The 18990-nt window shown below is 40.8% G+C and overlaps 1 protein-coding gene across 3 annotated transcripts in view; it reads left to right on the forward strand.

Annotated features, from left to right (window-relative positions):
* Window positions 1-18990, forward strand: part of LOC149998656 (leucine-rich repeat-containing protein 37A3-like) — a 25254-nt gene continuing 6264 nt past the window's right edge. Inside the window, exons 1-5 of one of the 3 annotated variants that reach the window (XM_090292610.1) lie at window positions 1-58; window positions 692-772; window positions 11377-11448; window positions 12279-12353; window positions 15430-15840. In XM_090292610.1, the coding sequence (XP_090148736.1) occupies window positions 39-58; window positions 692-772; window positions 11377-11448; window positions 12279-12353; window positions 15430-15550 (369 nt within the window). In that variant the 5' untranslated portion in view covers window positions 1-38 and the 3' untranslated portion in view covers window positions 15551-15840. Of the gene's footprint in view, window positions 59-691; window positions 773-11376; window positions 11449-12278; window positions 12354-15429; window positions 15841-17099; window positions 17123-18990 lie in introns of those variants that run through there. The other 2 variants (XR_016514306.1, XR_016514307.1) reach the window with 2 other exon arrangements.

The raw sequence follows: 18990 nt of genomic DNA on the forward strand, positions 1-18990 counted from the left end.
ATAATATAAACTTTATTGATAAAAAATCTTTTGAAGAGATGCCTTTTCTGGAAGCTCTGTAAGTTATAACTATAACTTCATTATGTCTAGAATTTTTATAAAACTTAATTGTAAATCTCTTTGTTATTTCTTTTGAAATAAGATTAAAATTGTATTAGTAGAAAGCTACTAAAGTTATGTAGCAAGTCGTTTCTGTCTCTAGCCCAGACTAGTGTGAGAATTATCTCACAGATCGGAATGACGCATTCTACAGCAGTGATTCTCAGCCAAGGTGGTTTTGCACCCAGGTGACACTTGGCAATATCCAAAGACATTCTTAAGTTGCCAGGATTGTAGATATGCTACTGGCATGTAGTGGGCAGAGGCCGGAGTTGTTCAACATCCTACAGGGCACAGGACAGCCCCTGTAACAAAGAATTATCTAGCCCAAAATGTTAAGTTAGGTGACGCTGTGCTAGAGAAATAAAGACCACTTAATGCAAGTTTTTTTCAAGTACTTACTGTTTTGTATCTAATGCACTGCATGTGTACACATGGAAGCCTAGCTCATACGAGATATCTCCCACAGTGAGATTTATTTAATGCATAGAGGGAGTATTGAGGTTGTTTTATCATATATAAATTAGAATCACTGCCAAAAGTTCTGAATTTTTGTTTGTTTTTTGTTTTTTGCTTGTGTCTTCTTTTGAAGAAATCTTGGTGGCAATTCTATCGGAGAACTGAGCCCCGGGACATTTCAAGCCCGGCATGGAATGCGATTTTTACACACCTTGTAAGTGAAATAGGAGATAAATACACGTAAAAAGCTATGGGTAAACACATCATCCAGTGATTGGTGAGCTGGGTGTAAGCCCAGTTTGAACTCTGAAAAGTATGGCTTAAGAGCCATTCATTTTTCTCAAATTAGGAAACTAAGGTACAAAGAGGCCAAGGACTTGTCTGACTCATACGCAGGCTCCGCTTTCCCCAGCACTGACCTTCGGTGGGGGCATTAAAAGGCAGCAAGCAAGTATCATTCAAAGTAGCATCGTCCTGGCTATCCCAGCGGTGCTGCTGCTCTGACTTGTGAATGGTCCTTGAAATTGCACTTCTGAATTGAACTTAGATTCCTGCTCATGTGCAAAGTTTCTGACTGCGTAAATGTATGGAACATAGGACTGAAAGAGTTTAAGCTTAGCTCAGAGTTCTCCTGAACCATGGGTCTCTTAAACGGTAAAGCAGGAAGTCTTCCTAAAAACCTGCCACAGGGCACATCTCTCCTCAATAACCCAGAATGTTATCTTTTTGAGAAAGTATGTAACTCTGAAGTGAATTGTCTGTGGCAATGGGAACCTTTGAGGTATGGGAAAATATGCTATTTATGTTAAGGTGTGCTGTGAAAAAATAGTCATAAAGGAAATACATCGCTGTAGCCTAATTCCAATTTCTTTCCTGACCACTCGTCAGTGAGAAGTGTGGGTTTTATCCCCTCGCAGCTCAAAAATTCTGTGATTTCTCAGTGATACGAGCAAAGCATAATGCATATGTTCAAGGGCCTGAAAAGGATTTTGAACTTATGGTGAAGATTGTCCCCTCCACCTGCCTTTGAAAAGACTGTCTTACCTTCTTATGGTTCAGAAATCCAATTTCCCACCGTTTCGGGTTAGATGCAGGTGTTCAGGGTGTGTCTGGCGCTGGACTGACAGTTCCTGCAGGTGTCCCATCTGTAGCAGCCTTCCTTTCCCCCGTTTAGTTTGCTGATCCCTAACTTGGGGAAAGAAGACTGAGGGTCAGTTTTCCTTCGGCGCGCGCATCAGAGCAGCAGGCTTCTGGGGTCCTCCCACCCAGAGGTCTCGGTAGTATGAGTACAATGTCATAAAGTCACCAGCTTTGCCAAGCATTGTGTAACACGGAGAGTTTCTTGTAAGAACCTGAGTTTCACTATAGTTAGGAAGGCAGCACAGGAAGAAAAAAGGTTTCCTGGGCGCCATGCCCACTGTGTATCAGCACTGTCCTAAGTGCTGGGGGTACAAGGAAGAATGGGGCAGGGACTTTATCCCCAAGAAACTTTGATACTGGAAGGAGGAAGACGGATGTTGTTGGGAAGAACATAGGAGACCCACGTCAGCATCTCTGCAGCAGGGTAACGGGAGAGGAGGGAGACTAAGTGGGAAGTGGGGGGTGGGTTAGAAGAGATTCGTCATCCAGGAGGCACCAGCCTGCAGTTCTTCAGTTTCTGGGTTCATCTTAAATGACAAGAAAAGGTGTTAGAAATAAAAATACTCCTGTGATTTGCATAGAGCTGTACTGCTAGAACTAATTCACAGTTATTTTCAAAAGCTTGTCGCAATGCCATTAGTGTGTTCTGGAGGCTGGGCTCCTTTGTTTGGGGCCAAACCTTTGTTAGGGACAAGGCTAATTTGCTTCAGGAAACATCTGCCATAATAAGGTGTAAACTAAATTGCATCTTTTTCCAAAGGCAACTTGCCCAGGGAAGATGCCACCCCTCAAGTTGAGTCATTTGATCGTCTATACAATGTATTACTGGTGTTTTTATACGTTGAAACGATACTTTTCTCTGCATTAAACAAGTTTGTGACAAGTTTGAGGTAGACTTATCATGAACTGAATAAAACTTAAGCTTCAGAGCTCTTCACTTGCATGGGTGCCTTTCAAAGTTTTAGGAGGCGCACTAACAATTTTCATATTTCTAGTTTGGCATGTTTGTATTTGGATTTCCCAGAACAAATGATGCTCAAGCTCCACAAAATCTTGATTCACCCCTGGGGTTCAGGTAATTATAATTCAGTAAGTTTCTTGAATGAAGTCTTTTTTATTTTTAAGTATATTTTATTGATTATGTTGTTACCGTAGTCCCAATTTTGTTCCCTTTTGCTCCCCTCTGCCCGGTACCTCGCTTCCCCCAGTAATCCCACCCCCTTAGTTCATGTCCATGGATCTTGCATATAAGATCTTTGGTTTCACCCTTTCCTATATTATTCTAAACTTCGCCCTGTCTATTTTGTACCAACTGATTATGCTTTTTAGTCCCTGCACCATTTCCCCATTTCTACTTCTTCTCCATCCCAGCTGATAACCCTCCAAATGATCCCCATACCTATGATTCTGTTCCTATTCTGGTTTGCTTAGTTGAATTTTGTTTTTATTTTTTAGATTCAGTTGTTGATAGTTGTGAGTTTGTTGTCATTTTAATGTCCATAGTTTTGATCCTCTTTTTCTTAAATAAGTCCCTTTAACATTTCATATAATAATGGCTTGGTGATGATGAACTCCTTTAGCTTTATCTTGTCTGGGGAGCACTTTATCTGCCCTTCCATTCTAAATGATAGCTTCGCTGGATAGAGGAGTCTAGGTTGTAGGTCCTTGCCTTTCATCACATTGAATACTTCTTGCCAGTCCCTTCCTGCCTGCAAAGTTTCTTTTGAGAAATCAACAGATAGTCTTATAGGCACCCCTTTGTAGATAACTACTTTTCTCTTGCTGCTTTTCAGTTTCTCTCTTTATCTTTCACCTTTGGCATTTTGATTATGATGTGTCTCGATGTGGTCCTCTTTGGGTCTAGCTTGTTTGGGACTGTTTGTGCTTCCTGGACTTGTATGTCTATTTCCTTTGCCAAACTTGGGAAGTTTTCCTTCGTTATATTTTCATATAAGCTTTCAATTTCTTGCTCTTGCTCTTCTGGCACCCCTATGGTTCAGATGTTGGCACGTTTAAAGTTGTCCCAGAGGTTCCTCAGCCTCTCCTCATTTTTTTCAATTCTTGTTTCCTCATTCTGTACTGGTTGACTGATTTTTCTTCCCTGTGTTCCAAATCATTGAGTTGAACCCCAATTTCCTTCCCTTCAGCATTGGTTTTGTGTGGATTTTCCTTGATTTCACTTAGCATAGCCTTCACTTCTTCCCTTATGCGTTTGCCGTACTCAAGCATATCTGTCAAGCCTGTGAGCATCTTTATCACCAGCATTTTGAACTCTGCATCTGCTAGTTTGGCTATCTCCTCATCTCTTAGGTTGGCTATCTTCTCATCGCTTATTTCTTCCACTGGAACCTTGATCCGTTCCCCCTTTTGAGCCATACTTCTCTGTCTCCTCATCTTGACAGGCTCCTGTGTTTGTTTGCCTCTGTGTCTTAGATAGAGCTGTTGCTCCTGTTTTGTTGCAAGGGTTGGAGCCTGAGGTATTCATCAGTACAGGGAGACCCGTTTCACCACGTTGTGATGCTATATGTGGGGGAGGGGACAGAGAGGGGACAATGCCGCTTGCTCAGCCCTTGCCCCCTTTCCAGGCACTTCTCCCACTTCTTTATGGAACTGGCGCCTCTCTAGCTGTTGCCCTGCCCGTTGTGCCCTCAGTGAGTGGGTCTGCAGTCGTTCTAGGACCGTGGGGGCCCTTTAAACAAGCAGGCTCTGCTGAGAGACCAGCAGTTTCTTCCTCCACTCCAACCCCCACTGGTTTGCACAGTCAGAAGCAATGAGGCTTGATTTTCCCTGGTGCTGGGACCCTGAGCTGTGCAGTCTGGCCGGGAGCGCTCCCCAGGTGTCCCTCCCTGCTTCTTGAAATGTGTGACTGAGCTTTTTACCGGCCTGATGCTGCCACTGCTGTCGATGCTGCTGCTGTCACCACCACACTGCGTCCTCTCCGCCCCAGCTCCGCCCCTCCTACCTGTCTGGATGAGTATTTCTTCTTTATATCTTTGTTTGTTGGACTTCCATGCAGCTGGATTTTCTGGAACTTCTGGTTGTCTCTAGTTTTGAGGTAGTTGTCGTCCTTCTTAGTTGTGGAGGGAGATGCAATGTGTCCGTCTAGGACTCCATCTTGGCCGCAAGTCGTTGAATGAAGTCTTAATATTATTGTTAAACACTCAATGCACTGAGCCACACCAGCCATGGCTGATGGCTTGTTTTAAAAAATTCTTTTAGCCCTGGCTGGTGTGGCTCAGTGCACTGAGCGCCAGCTTGCAAACCAAAGTGTTGCTGGTTCGAATCCCTGTCAGGGCACAAACTTGGGTTGCAGGCCAAGTCCCCAGTAAGGGGCGCGCAAGAGGCAACCAGACATTGATGTTTCTCTCCCCCTCATTCTCCCTCCCTTCCCCTCTCTCTAAAAATAAAATAAAATACTTTTAAAAATGCTTTTATCTCACTTCAGTGATTCTAACGATACAAGCTCCATGATTTTAGAAAACAAAGCACTCTATAATGCAGAAAGGCTGTACCTCATCCAGGTAGAGCGCATTCACATTCTGGCTTGTCTGTGGTACATCCATATTGTGCCAAGATTATAGGCACTGAGAGGATATGGGAGGAAAACCCAAGCCTTATCCCTGTTGAATTATTGACCCTGCTCTTGAGAATATCAGTGAGGTAAGTCAGGGCACACACTGAAGGGAAGTTGAGCAGTGATCACAGAGACACCCTAATGTCCCCCTAGTCTACTAACCTTGATTGGGTTCCTTTTGGATAGCTGTGGGCAACTAAAGGACGCCCTTTTTGGTATGGACTGGAATCTTGGCGGCTTATTCTTGGGTTCTGAAAGGCCTAAACAAGACACTAAAAATAGCAGTGAGGAATCTGTCCTTTAGGATCATCTAGGGGGGTCGTTTTATTTGTAACAGTACGAAAGTTTTGAGATTGTCAAACCCAGCAGCTTACGATGATACTTCTCTTTTTCCAACTGCATCTTAGTCTTCTCATTTATAAGAAGATATTTTCTTTCTCTCAAAAGCATAGTAATTCATCCTCTGCCCCATGTTTCTTTAACACTTACATTTATTAGGTGCTTATTATGTTTCAGGCAGTATACTTGGTACTTTTAATTATGATACAAGTAAGACATCGTGACTAAAGCTCTTAGAACAGTGCTTTGCACACGGTAAATGCTCATCACGTGTTACCTCAGGCCGTATCTCATTTTCCCAACAACTCTTGTGATGCAGGTATCATTATTCCCATTGGAACTCAGAGATGTTAGACAACTTACCTAGGCTTACACTGTTAATAAGTGGGAGAGCCACTTATGAGCTTTGCAAGGAATTTGCTATTCCTTTTGGCCATTATGAATAATGCTACTATGACAGTCCCATACCTAAGAATGTGTTTCTGTGGACGTGTTTTTAATTCTCTTGGGTGCATACCTGGGAGTGAATTGCTGAGTCATATAGCAACTCTATGTTTACCTTTTTTGAGGAAGTGCCAAAGTGTTGTACACAGTGTCTTCACCATTTTGTATTCCCACCAACAGTGTGTGAGGATTTCAACTTCTCCACATCCTTGCCAACATTTGTGACTGTCTGTCTGTCTGGTTATAGCCATCTGAGTGAATGTAAGGTAGTATCTCACGGTAGCTTTGATTTGTATTTGCCTGCTGACTTCAGACATTAAGCATCTTTTCATATGCTTATTGGCCATTTGTATATCGTTTTTGGAGAAATGTCTCTTTAAATCTTTTGTCCATCTTAAAATTTGGTTATTATCTTTTTAATGAGTTGTAAGAGATCTTTACATATTCTGGATATTCTAAATATGAGCCTTTATCAAATATATGAGTTGCAAATATTTTCTCCCACTCTTTGGTGTTTTCAGTTTTTTAAATATGTTTTATTGATTATGCTGTTACAGTTGTCCCAATTACTTTTCCTTCTGCTTCCCTCCACCCTGTGACCCCCCCCGTTGTACCCCCCCCTTAGTCCATGCCCATTGGTTGTGCATATAGTTCTTCTCATCATCTTCCTGTCTACTCCACTCCCTCCTACTATGCTTCTTAATTCCTGTACCATCTCCCTCCCTTTCCCCCTTCCCCCCTTCCCCCTCCCCACTGACCTCCCCCCATAATGTTCCCCATACCTATCATTCTTTTCCCACTCTCGTTGCCTACTTAGTTTGCCTTCGTTTTGATTCCCTAGCTTCTGTTGTTGGTTGTTGTGATACAGTTTTCATTTTAATGTTCATAGTTTCGATCCTCTTTCTCCTAAACAAGTCCCTTTAACATTTCATGTAACAGTGGTTTGGATGTGATGAACTCCTTCAGTTTTACTTTGTCCTGGAAGCGCTTTCTTTGCCCTTCTATTCTGAGTGACAGGTTTGCTGGACAGAATAATCGTGCTTGTAGGTTTTTGCTTTTCATTTCTTTGAATATTTCTTGCCAGTCTCTTCTCGCCTGCAGAGTTTCTTTTGAGAAATCAGCTGATAGTCTAATTGGGACCCCTTCGTACATAATTCTCTTCTTCTCTCTCGCTGCTTTTAAGATTCTCTCTTTATCCTTAATTTTTGACATTTTGGTTATAATGTGTCTTGGTGTGGTTCTCCCAGAGTCCAGTTTATTTGGAACTCTCTGTGCTTCCTGGACCTGTAAGTCTGTTTCCTTCCCCAAGTTAGGGAAGCTCTGCTTCATTATTTTTTCACATGATTTTTCAATTTCTAATTCTTCTTCTTCACCTTCTGGCAATCCTATAATTCATATGTTTGCTCTCTTATAGTTGTTCCAGAGGTTTCTGAGCTTCTCCTCATTTTCCTCACTTTTTGTTTCCTCTTTCTGCACTGGTTGACTGTTTGTTCTAATTTGTTGATTTGATCCCTGGTTTTCAAACTTCCCTCACCACTTGTTTCATATGTGTCTTTGTTCATTTCATCAGGACTAGCCTTCATTCCTTCCCCATCTTGATTAAGTCCCGCTGTTATTTCGGTAAGCTGTCTTATAACTATAGCTCTGAACTGAGCCTCAGAAATGTTATCTATCTGTTCGTCCGTTAATTCATGTATTTGCTTTCTGGTCAGCTGCATGATTGAGATCTCTATCATTAACCCTGCCATCCTGGCAGGTTTTTGCTCCCTGGGCGGGGCCGTCACACCTCCTACGCTATAGGGGGTGGAGCCCCGTGGATTCATCACTACCAGGTAACCTTTCTCACCACACTGTGGTGCTTTGCGTGGGGGCAGGGGTGCAAGATGGATTCCTGCCGTTCTCTCTCCGCTGAGAGACCGGGAGCCTCCTCCTCCATCCCCATGCCCTCTGGGCCTCACAGTCCGAGGCAGTGGGGTCTGCCTTTCCTGGCGTTGGAATCATGAGCTGACAGGTTTGGTCTGCAGCCGGGGGTGCTGCCAGGTGCTTCTTGCCTCCCCTTAAATACGGGTGTCTGTGCTTACTGCAGTCCCTCCACCCATTGCTGTAGCTGCTGCCACCAGCACAGCTTGACCTCTCCACCCAGGCTTTGCCCCTCCTACCTGTCCAAACGAGCACCATTTCTTTATAACTTCATACCTTGGACTTCCATGTAGCTTTATTTTCTGGAACTTCTGGTTATTTCTGGTTTTGTGGTAGTTATAGTCCTTCTTAGTTGTGGAGGGAGATGGAGCATATCAGTCTAGGCCTCCATCTTGGCTGGAAGTCTGTGTTTTCATTATCTTGATAGTGTCCTTTGAGGCACAATATTTTTTTTTTAATAAAGTCTAGTTTATCTATTTTTCCTTTGGTTGTGCTTTTAGTATCGTATCTAAGAAACTGTTGGTCTAATCAAGGTCATAGAGATTTACCCCTTGTTTTCTCCTAAGGATGTTACAACTTTAGCTCTTACATTAAGGTGTTTGATTTGTTTTGAGTTAATTTGTACATATGGTGTGAAGTGTAGGCAGAGTCCAACTTCATTATTTTGCATGGGGATACACAGTTGTCCCAGCACCATTTGAAAAGACGGTTCTTTCCACATTGAATAGCTTTGGCACCCTTGTGGGAACTCAATAGACAACACATGTGAGGGTTCATTTTCGGACTGTCAATCCTGTTCCATTGATTGCTATGTCTAGCCTTATGCCAGTCCCACACTGTGATTGCTGTGGCTCTGAATTAGGTTTTGAAACCAGGCTGTGTGTGTCCTTCCACATTGTTCCTCTTTATCAAGATCGTTTTAGCTATTCTTGGTCCCTTGAGTTGTCATATGATTTTAAAAATCGCTTGTCAATTTCTGGAAAGAAATCAGTTGAAATTTTAATAGAGATTGCATTGAAACCATAAATTGATTTGGGGAGTAGGTCATTTTAACAGCATCATTTTCCAATTCATGAACACATCATGTCTTTCCATTTGTTTACATCTTTTAAAAGTTTCTCTACACAATGTTTTGTAGTTTTTAGTATGTGAGTCATACACTTCCTTGGATATTTCATTCTTTTTGATGCTGTTATAGCTGGAGTTTTTTTCTTTATTTCATTTCTGGATTATTCATTCCCAGTGTATAGAAATACAGCTAATTTTTGCATATTGGTCTTGTATCCTGCAACCTTGTTGAACTCATTTATTAGCTCTAATAGTTCTTTCCTAGATTCTCAGGAATGTGTCCCATGGTCTTCCAATTTCCTGAGCATATTTTGAAAGCCCTTCAGAGTTTTTATGGATATCTCATTTCTCAGCTTTGACTTTGAAGCTTTTTGGTTAGGCTCTTTTTTTTTTTTTTAAATTTTGCACCAACTGTTATCTGTTGCCTCAGCGGCTACCCTGTTAAAACATTTACCTGCAATTGTTTTCACAAAATTGCTCCTGAGGAGAGAGGCTTTTGGCGCTACCCAGCTCTCAGTCACGTCAAAGACAAACCTTTTCAGTGAGTCTTCAGGGAACTACCAGACAGTTCTTTGGGAATGAGATTGTATTCCATTCTGTTCCCTGTGGTACTGGGCATGTGGGCTGTTTTTCAATGTTACCCATGGGATGGAGAGCAAAGCTCTAAGAAGAATTAAAACAACACAGATCATTGATCTTACAGAAACCAATCACTTTTCTTGAATAAGTGTTCCCTGGATTCCTGCAAGTGTGCTGGTTAAATTTTCAGTTTAAAGAAAATTGAGTTTGCCTACAACATGGTTTTAAACTTGACTATACGTTAGTTAAATATTTAATCATGGGGGATGATTAGGAAACAGAGATAAAAACAGAAAATGTAATTTCTCATCGAGGGTCTCCCAGATGGGTACATGAAATTTGAAAATCTATTTCTTTATTTAGTGGTCTCACAAGTAAGGTTAAATTACAAGTTATTTTAAACCCTTTTTCTTCATAGAAGTTAAACAGGCTTTGGAGTCAGAACTGGGTTCAATGTCACCTCTGCTTCTTACTAGCTTGATGACCTGGGACAAGCAATACAACCTCTCTGTGCCTCAGTTTTCTCATTGGTAAAATGGGATAATAATATTTATCAGTAAGATTATTGTGAGGGTTACACTAACGATTCTTGAGAAGAGTTAACCTAAAAACAGACTTTCTGTTCTTTCTTATTTTTGTCTGTTTTGCTTGTTTTAAAGAGTCAAGAATAAAATTTATTTCAGCATTTGAAATAAAAAATTTTGTCAAAAAACACATTTGTTCATTTTACTGATATGCAGTTAAAATGTTATTTATTTATTAAACAAACATTTATTAAATACCTAGAAAATTTTAGGCACTAACAGTCCAAGAAATTGACAAGTAAACAGGTGATTACATGAAATGTAAGGAAGCCTGTGATATAAGAATACACATGGGAGTATGTGATGAGACTGTGGTTTTCACCAGTTCCTCTTAAGATTTATCCCTTCTTTGGCTCTAAAACCAAGGAATTGGTCTTATTTTTATTTTTAACTGGGTGATTTAAACTGGAATTAAAAAAAAATTCTGTAGATGAAAGAAAAGCAACTTGAATTATGGAGGATGCCACAATAAGTATTTTCTGTAGAGCAAGAGCTTCCTGTCAGCATAGTCACCTCTAGGGTTTTCCATCTGAAAGTTCTTTGGCATACTTTTTTCTTTGCTATCCGCTTATTTCTTCTTCTTCTTCTTCTTCTTCTTCTTCTTCTTCTTCTTCTTCTTCTTCTTCTTCTTTCTTCTTCTTCTTCTTCTTCTTCTTCTTCTTCTTCTTCTTCTTCTTCTTCTTCTTCTTCTTCTTCTCTTTTTTCTTCTTCTTCTTCTTCTTCTTCTTCTTTCTTCTTCTTCTTCTTCTTCTTCTTCTTCTTCTCCTTCTCCTTCTCCTTCTCCTTCTCCTTCTCCTTCTCCTTCTCCTTCTCCTTCTCCTTCTCCTTCTCCTTCTCCTTCTCCTTCTCCTTCTCCTTCTCCTTCTCCTTCTCCTTCTCCTTCTTCTTCTTCTTCTTCTTCTTCTTCTTCTTCTCTTTCTCCTTCTCCTTCTCCTTCTCCCTCTTCTTCCTCTTCTTTTTTTTCCCACTTTCGCTTCCCCACTTTATCATTTAGAGACCTGGATAGTTCCCCAGCAAAGAGTGCTTAACAGATTCTCTGGGTGATCTATAAGTAAAGACAGAAAATAATATTTTTTTAACCTTCTAGTTTTGTACTAACAAAATGAATATAAACTTTCGGGGCAATTATTGAAAATACAGATAATTTTTATTCTATTGCATTTTTTTCAGAATCCTCAGTCATAATTCTTTCAGAGGTCTTGATGATCCCTATCTTTTTCATTTGCCAGCATTAAAATATCTGTAAGTATTGCGACAATCTCTTGGTTCGTGAGATGATTTCTGCTCCTTTCTACTTTTGTCAGAGTTAGCATTTTGCATTTTGACTAAAAAGTCATAATTTAAATTATAACTGGTTTATTGCATAAAAGTTATTTGCACAGTAGCCCTGGCTGGTGTGGCTCAGTGGATTGAGCGCTGGCCTGCGAACCAAAGTGCAGCCAGCTCTATTCCCAGTCAGGGCACATGCCTGGGTTGAGGGCCAGGTCCCCTGTTGGGGAAGCATGAGAGGCAGCCACACATTGATGTTTCTCTCCCTTTCTTCCCCTCTCTCTAAAAATAAATTTAAAAATATTTTTAAAAATAAAAAATAAATAAAATATCTTTCCCTATTGAAAAAAACAAAGTTATTGGCGCAGAGAAATGATTAAGAGAGAAAGCAGGTGGACAAGGCAGCCAGCAGAGAAAGGGAGCGGTGTTAAAGAACACACACTGATATGTAACTTGAGAAGCATGTAGAAATACCATTGATCTCAGAAAGGAAAAAGGAATAACTTGTACATTATGTATTTTTTAAAGAGTAATGAAGTGGTGGATGCTACTGAGAATTAGAAGTAGAATAATGGCTAAAAAAAAATAGTTTGTACTGTTCACCGACATCATTAATTTGATGATGCAAATAAATTTAAATTTCTTCAAGAAGAGCTCTCTGAAATTATTATCCACAGCAAGTAAACTTTCGAGCTGGCTTGACAGAGAAGCCAAAACTGAAGTAAGCAGATATTAAGTGCCCTTTCAAGTACAGAACTTTGTCTTTGGGTTCATTTGATGCATGTTTGGACTTTCTCCTTCAGAGACCTGGGGAAAACAGATGTGTCACTCACAACAGTTGAGCGCATCCTCGCGCTAAACACTAATTTGGAAAAACTGTAAGTTGATTTTTCTTATATTTATTTTCACTTAGTTGTTCTTTTAGGTTTGCCTTATTATTTTCTTAAGTTGGATTCTTATTTAATAAAATTCACTATTTTAAAGTATACAGTTCAGTGATTTTTGAGAAATGTGTATTTATGTGCCACCATGCTATTTGAGATACAGAATACTTTCGTCATACCTAAAAGGCTCCTCATGATTTTTTGCACTCAGTTCCTCCTCCCACCATTAGTCCCTGGCAAGTACCAATTTGATTTTTGTCACGATAGTCTTGCCTTTTCCAGAGTCTCTTATAAATGAAATCATGTAAAGTGTAGCCTTTTGTGTTGGCTTCTTTCAGTTAGCATAATCCTTTTGGAATTCATTCATGTTATTGCATCTATGAGTAGTTCATTCCTTTTTATTGCCGTGTAATTTTCCAGTTGTGTGAAGATACCAGTCTGTTTAAGTGGTCATCAGTTAATGGATGTTTGAGTTGTTTCTACTTTTTTTTTGGCCCTTCCGTTCTAAATGACAGCTTTGCTGGATAGAGCAATCTTGGTTTCGGTCCTTGTTTCTCATCACTTTGAATACTTCTTGCCAGTCCCTTCTTGCCTGCAAAGTATCTTCTGAGAAATCAGCTGAAAGGCTTAAAGGAATTCCTCTGTAGGTAACTCTCTGCTTTTTTCTTGCTGCTTTTAAGATTCTCTCTCTACCTTTACCATTTAGCATTTTAATGATGGCGTATCTTGGTGTGGTCCTCTTTGGGTCCGACTTATTTGGGACTCTCTGTGCTTCCTGGACTTGTATGTCTGTTTCCTTTGCCAAATTAGGGAAGTTTACTTTCATTATTTTTTCAAATAGACTTTATTGCTCTTCCTCTTCTGCTTCTGGCACCCCTATGATTCGGATGTTGGTACTTCTGGAGGTGTCCCAGAGTTTTCTTATTCTCTCCTCATTTTTTTAACTTCCATATTTCTTCATTCTCTTCTGGTTGACTGTTGATTTCTTCCTTATGTTCCAAATCATTGATTTGGACCCTGGCTTCCTTCCCTTCACTGTTGATTCCCTGTGGATTTTTCTTTATTCCACTTAGTGTAGCCTTCCTTTCTTCCCTTATGCTTTTGCAGTACTCAGTGAGTTCTCTGAGCATCCTTATCAGCAGTGTTTTTGAAATCTGCATCAGATAGGTTGGCTATCTCCATTTTGTTTAGTTCTTTTCCTGGAGTTTTGTTCTGTTCTTTCATTTGCGCCATATTCCTTTGTTTCCTCAACCAGGCAGCCTCCCTGTGTTTGTTTCTGTGTACGAGGTAGAGCTGCTTTGACTCCCTGTCTTAGCACACCTGTTAAGTTGTATGGGGTGGAGCTTTGGGTATTTGCCAGGGCGGGGCAACCCATTTCACCACTCTGTGGCTCTGTATGTGGAGGAGGGGTCAGAGAGAGGACAATGCCACTGCCTGGCTTCTGGAGGCTTGCTCAGCACTCACCCTGCTTCCAGTCACTTCACCCACTGGCACCCCTCTAGCTGTTGCACTTGTGGTGGTTCCCAGAGTGGGTGGGTTTGAGTGAGTGCATTCTAGAACTGTGGCGGCCCTCTAAGCAGACTCGCTTGAGTGACAAGTGGTTTCTTCCGCCACCCCAACCCACACTGGTTTTAATAGCCAGAAGTTATTACGCTTTATTTTTCTGGTGCTGGTGCCCTGGGCTGCGCAGTCTGGCTTGGATTGGGATCACCCGATCTTTATGCACCACACATGAATGTAGGACTGCCTGTTCTGCCAGCCATTGGTGCCTCCTCACCAGCACCACACAGTGTCCTTTCCGCCCTGGCTCCACCCCTCCTACCCGTCTGGATGAATATGGCTCCTTTAAATCATTGGTTGCCGGACTTCCATGCAGTTTGATTTTCTGACAGTTCTGGGTGTTTTTCGTTTTGAGGATAGTTGTGATATTTCTTATGCTCGTGCAGGGGGCTGCTGAAGCATGTCTGCCTATACCTGCAACTTGACCTGAAGTCCTTTCTCTGGTTTCTTAAGATGGAAGCTGCAGAAGCTGAGTATTGCTTTAGCAACATCCCACATATTGACATCTCATGTTTTCTGTTTCAGTCAGTTCAAAATAGTTTCTAATTTCCCTTATGAATTTTTTCTTTGACCCATAGGGTTATTCAGAATCATGTTTTTTAGTTGTCAAAACTGTGAACTTTTTTTTTATAGATCTGTTAATTTCTGATTTACTTTCACTGTTGTTAGAGAACGTATATTGAATTACTAAAATCCTTTTTAAATTATTGAAACTGACTTTATAGCCAGTAAATTCTGGTAATAGGCCAGAATATGGTCTATTTTGGCAAATCTTATGCGTCCACTTGAAAAAAGTGTACATCCTGCTGATTTGGCGAGGAGTGTCTTCTACACATCATGTAGGTGGATAGTGTTCTTCTAGTCTTCTATATCCTTGTTGATTTTCTATCTACTAGCTCTATCAATTACTGAAAGAAAAATATTAAAGTATCCGATTATAATTGTGGATTTGTTCGTTTCTCCTGGTCATTCTCACTTTCCTTCATCTATGTTTAAGCTCTGTTATCAGGTGTATAAGTTTCTAGGTAATGTCTTCATTATTTGACATACTTATTTTGATGAAATATAGCCTCCTTCATCCCTGGTAATATGGTTTGACATTGACTTTGTGTTATGGAAATATCACCACTCCAGCTTTCTTTTGGTTAGTGTTAGCATAGTATATTTTCTATCCTTTTAACCTATGTGTATCTTTCTATTGAAGTTGTTTCTTGTAGACACATAAAGATGGCTTTTGCTTTTTTTTATCTAGTGTGACAGCTGTATTAGACCATTTCCAATTAATGTAATGATTGATGCAATTACATTTAAATCTACTGTCTTGCTATTTGTTTTTTATTTGTCCCATCTGTTTGCCTGTTGTTGTTGTTTTTTTTTCATTTGTGGTTTTGGATTGAATACATTTGAGTATTTTATTTTCTTTGTGGGCTAAAAAGCTATAGCTCAGATTTTGTTATTTCAGTGATTGCTTTATGGTTTATAGTATGCATCTTTACCTTCTCTGTTGCAGGAAGACAGATCTCTGGGTAGGGGCATTCTCATGCCCCACCACCCAGGTGGCATCCCGTGACTCAGGAGACGATGAGCAACTCTCGTCTCCGCCTTCGGCTTTAGGCTGTCGAGGCCACTGAATCGTGGAATCCTGGGTAAAACAGGTTCTGTTGTGTACTCCATCTGCTTCCTTGTTAATGAAGTCTTGATATGGAGCTGGCTTTGAAGAATAGAGTGTCTGCCTTGCTTCCCTGATAGGTGCTAGACATATCAATGATACTATCACTTATAAAATTCTCCTGTGGTTGGCTGTAAAGCTCATACCCCCTGTTCTATTTTTAGTAACTTTTGAAACCCTAATAAAAGGAGGATGAGGCTTCCCGCTCTCCGCTGATGGTCTGAGCGAGCCACAGTCCTCCGTTCGTTACTGGCCAATAATCCTGCCTGCCGGATTTATTTCAGCGTCCGAAATCACAACTAACGCAACACTTCTCACAATCTCTCTTCCAATAATATTTTATGGTTTCATCAGTGGTATAAGAACCTTGCAATAGTGTACTTCCATTTGTCCCTCCTGGCCTCTGTGCTGTTGTTTTCAATACACTTTACTTTTACTTACATTATAAGCACCACACTATATTTTGTGTTTAAATAATCAATTATCTGTAAAGATATTTAAATAATAAGAAAAATCTTACATATTAACCTAAGTCATTTCCAATTCAAGTGTCCTTCAGAATTTGTAATAATCTGTATTTCCATCTGGTAACAGTTTTCTTTTGCTGAAAACTACCTCCTTTAACATTTCTTACAATGCAGACCTACTAGTGGAGAATTCTTTCAGCTTTTGGATGTCTGAGAGTATTTTGCTTTTGTTTTTGAAAGGTCATGGGTAGAGATTTCTAGCTTGATAGTTGTTGGGTCTCCTTCCCCACTTCACTACCTCAAATATATTTTTTGCACTGGGAGTTTTGGCTTACATTATTGCCAACAAAAAAATCTACTGTAATTTTTATCTTTGTTCCTCTTATATAGTGGTTTTATTTTCCCCCTTGGACTGATTTTAATATTTTCTCTTTATTGTTGGTTTTGAGCAAATTGATTATGATGTGCTTCAGTATAGTTTTGGGCATAATTCTTGTGCATGGAGTTCACTGGGCTTCTTGGACCCGTGAGTGTTCGGTGTTCACCAATGGGAACGATTTGGGGCTATTATTTATGGAGACTTTTATGTCTCCCCCCTTTCATGGACTCTAAGCACACATACATTAGGCCACCTGAAGTTGTTGCCCAGCTCCCTGTGGCTCTGTTCATCTTTGTTGTTGGTTGTTTCTCTTGGTGTTTCATTTTGTATAGTTTGTGAAGTCGTGCTACTGGGAATTCTTCAAAGCTCGCCGGTCGCCGGAGTGATTCTAATGTGAATTCCATCTCCAACAGGAAATAAGACTTTATACCCATACAATGTTAAGAGAGAGAAAAGCTGTGGCAGAATTTGAGCACCTGAAGAGCAGGGATCTTGCCTTTTATGTCTGTCTCTCTATCCCCAGGGCCTAGAAAGTGACTGCTTTACAGTAAACGCTCAATAAATAAAGTGAATTAGAAAAGAAACTAAAAACCCCGGCCGGGTAACTCCGTTGGTCAGAGTATACGCCAAAGTTGCGGGTTTGATCTCTGGTTAGAGCACATACAAGAATCAACCAATGAATGCACAGGTAAGTGGAACAACAAATCCAACATCTCTGTTTGTCTCTCTCTCTCTCTTCTTTTCTCTTTCTCAAAAATCATTTTTAAGAAAGGTATGGAAAAAGGTAGATATTCAGAATTTAACATAATTCTTGCCGGGTCCTACATTTTGTTTGTTTACTTGTTTTCTAATTTTATTAGGCAAAAAGAGAAGATATTCGGTGAGCTATTTGCTTGATTTGTGAAATCTTTTCTGGGGGGAATGGGGACATCTATAATAGTGTCGACAATAAAAATAAAGTAAAAAAATCCTTTGTGGTTTTCATTTAACATGGAGGATTTCTTGTAACATATTCCCATAAAAATCTTTAAAATAATGCTGTATATTTGAAGTGAAATGAGGAGGTTGTTAATTGGTCAATGTTGATTGTTTGTTTACATGAATCATGATCCTATTAACAATATTCTCTTCCTAAATACCAGCAATGTTAGACTTAAATTATCTAAATAATTAACTCAATTTTTAAAATATGCTTTATTGATTATGCTGTTACAGTTGTCCCAATTTGTTTTCCCTTTATTCCCCTCTGCCCAGTGCACCCCCACTTAGTCCATGCCCTTTGGTTGTGTATATAGTTCTTCTCAACATCTTCCTGTCTACTCGACTCCCTCCTACTATGCTTCTTAATTCCTGTACCATCTCCCTCCCTTTCCCCCCTTCATCCTCCCCACTGACCTCCCCCCATAATGTTCTCCATACCTATCATTCTTTTCCCACTCTCGTTGCCTACTTAGTGATCTCTATCATGATCTGTGCCATCCTTGCAGTTTTATGTTTACCTTTGCTTTCTGAGCAGGGCTGTCACACCTCCTATGCTATAGGGGGCGGAGCCCCATGCACTCATCACAACCAGCTGACCCTTCTCACCATGTTGTGGCATTTTTGTGGGGGCAGGGGTCCAAGATGGATTCCTGCCGTTCACTCTCTGCTGAGAGACTGGGAGCCTCCTCCTCTGTCCCCACCCACTCTGGGCCTCACAGTCCAAGGCAATGGGGGTCTGCCTTCCCCGGAGTTGGAATCGCAAGCCGACGGGTCTGGTCTACAGCCAGGGGTGCTCTCCAGGCGCTTCTCGCCTCCCCTTAAATACGGGTGTCTATGCTTACCACCGTCCCACCACCATTGCCGTTGCTGCCGCCACCAGCACAGTTTGACCTCTCCACCCCAGCTTCACACCTCCTACGCTTCTGGACGAGCACCACTTCTTTATAACTTCCTACGTTGGACTTCCATTTATTTTCTGGAACTTCTAGTTATTTCTGGTTTTGTGGTAGTTGTAGTCCTTCTTAGTTGTGGAGGGAGATGGAGCGTGTCACTCTAGGCCTCCATCTTGGCTGGAAGTCTCCTGTGTGTGTTTGCCTGTGTCTTAGGTAGAGCTGTTGCTCCTGTTACATTGTAAGGGGCTGAGCTTTAGGGATTCCTCGATTTTTTATGTTAGCTTGCTATTGTATACTCAACGTTTGACTGAAAGATGAATAAAGGTTTTATTAATTTAGCTGACATTACTAAATTACTTATTTTCTTAATGACTTTTACCTAATTAGAGTCTTAATCTGAAATGACTTTCTTCCCTTAACTGTGCTCTACTAGCTTGTAAGGATGGAGAACCCGTTACACCAAGACAGGGCACACATTTGTGCAAGTTTAAGATCTCAGGGGAGAAGACAGGCCCCACCGTACAGGCAGGCTCAGGGATCCAAATATTCTGACAGCCCAAAGACCTGATGATGGGGGGCCACAACGGGGGTCAAGTATGTTGTACATAACTGGCGCTTGGTGAGCCAGGGGCCAGAGCACCAGGATAAATTGTTATTTGACTTAATAACCCACACCCCTGGA

The sequence above is a fragment of the Furipterus horrens genome, unplaced genomic scaffold (genome assembly GCF_987537825.1).
Source record: "Furipterus horrens unplaced genomic scaffold, mFurHor1.1.pri manual_scaffold_11, whole genome shotgun sequence".
In the NCBI taxonomy this organism is placed as follows: domain Eukaryota; kingdom Metazoa; phylum Chordata; class Mammalia; order Chiroptera; family Furipteridae; genus Furipterus; species Furipterus horrens.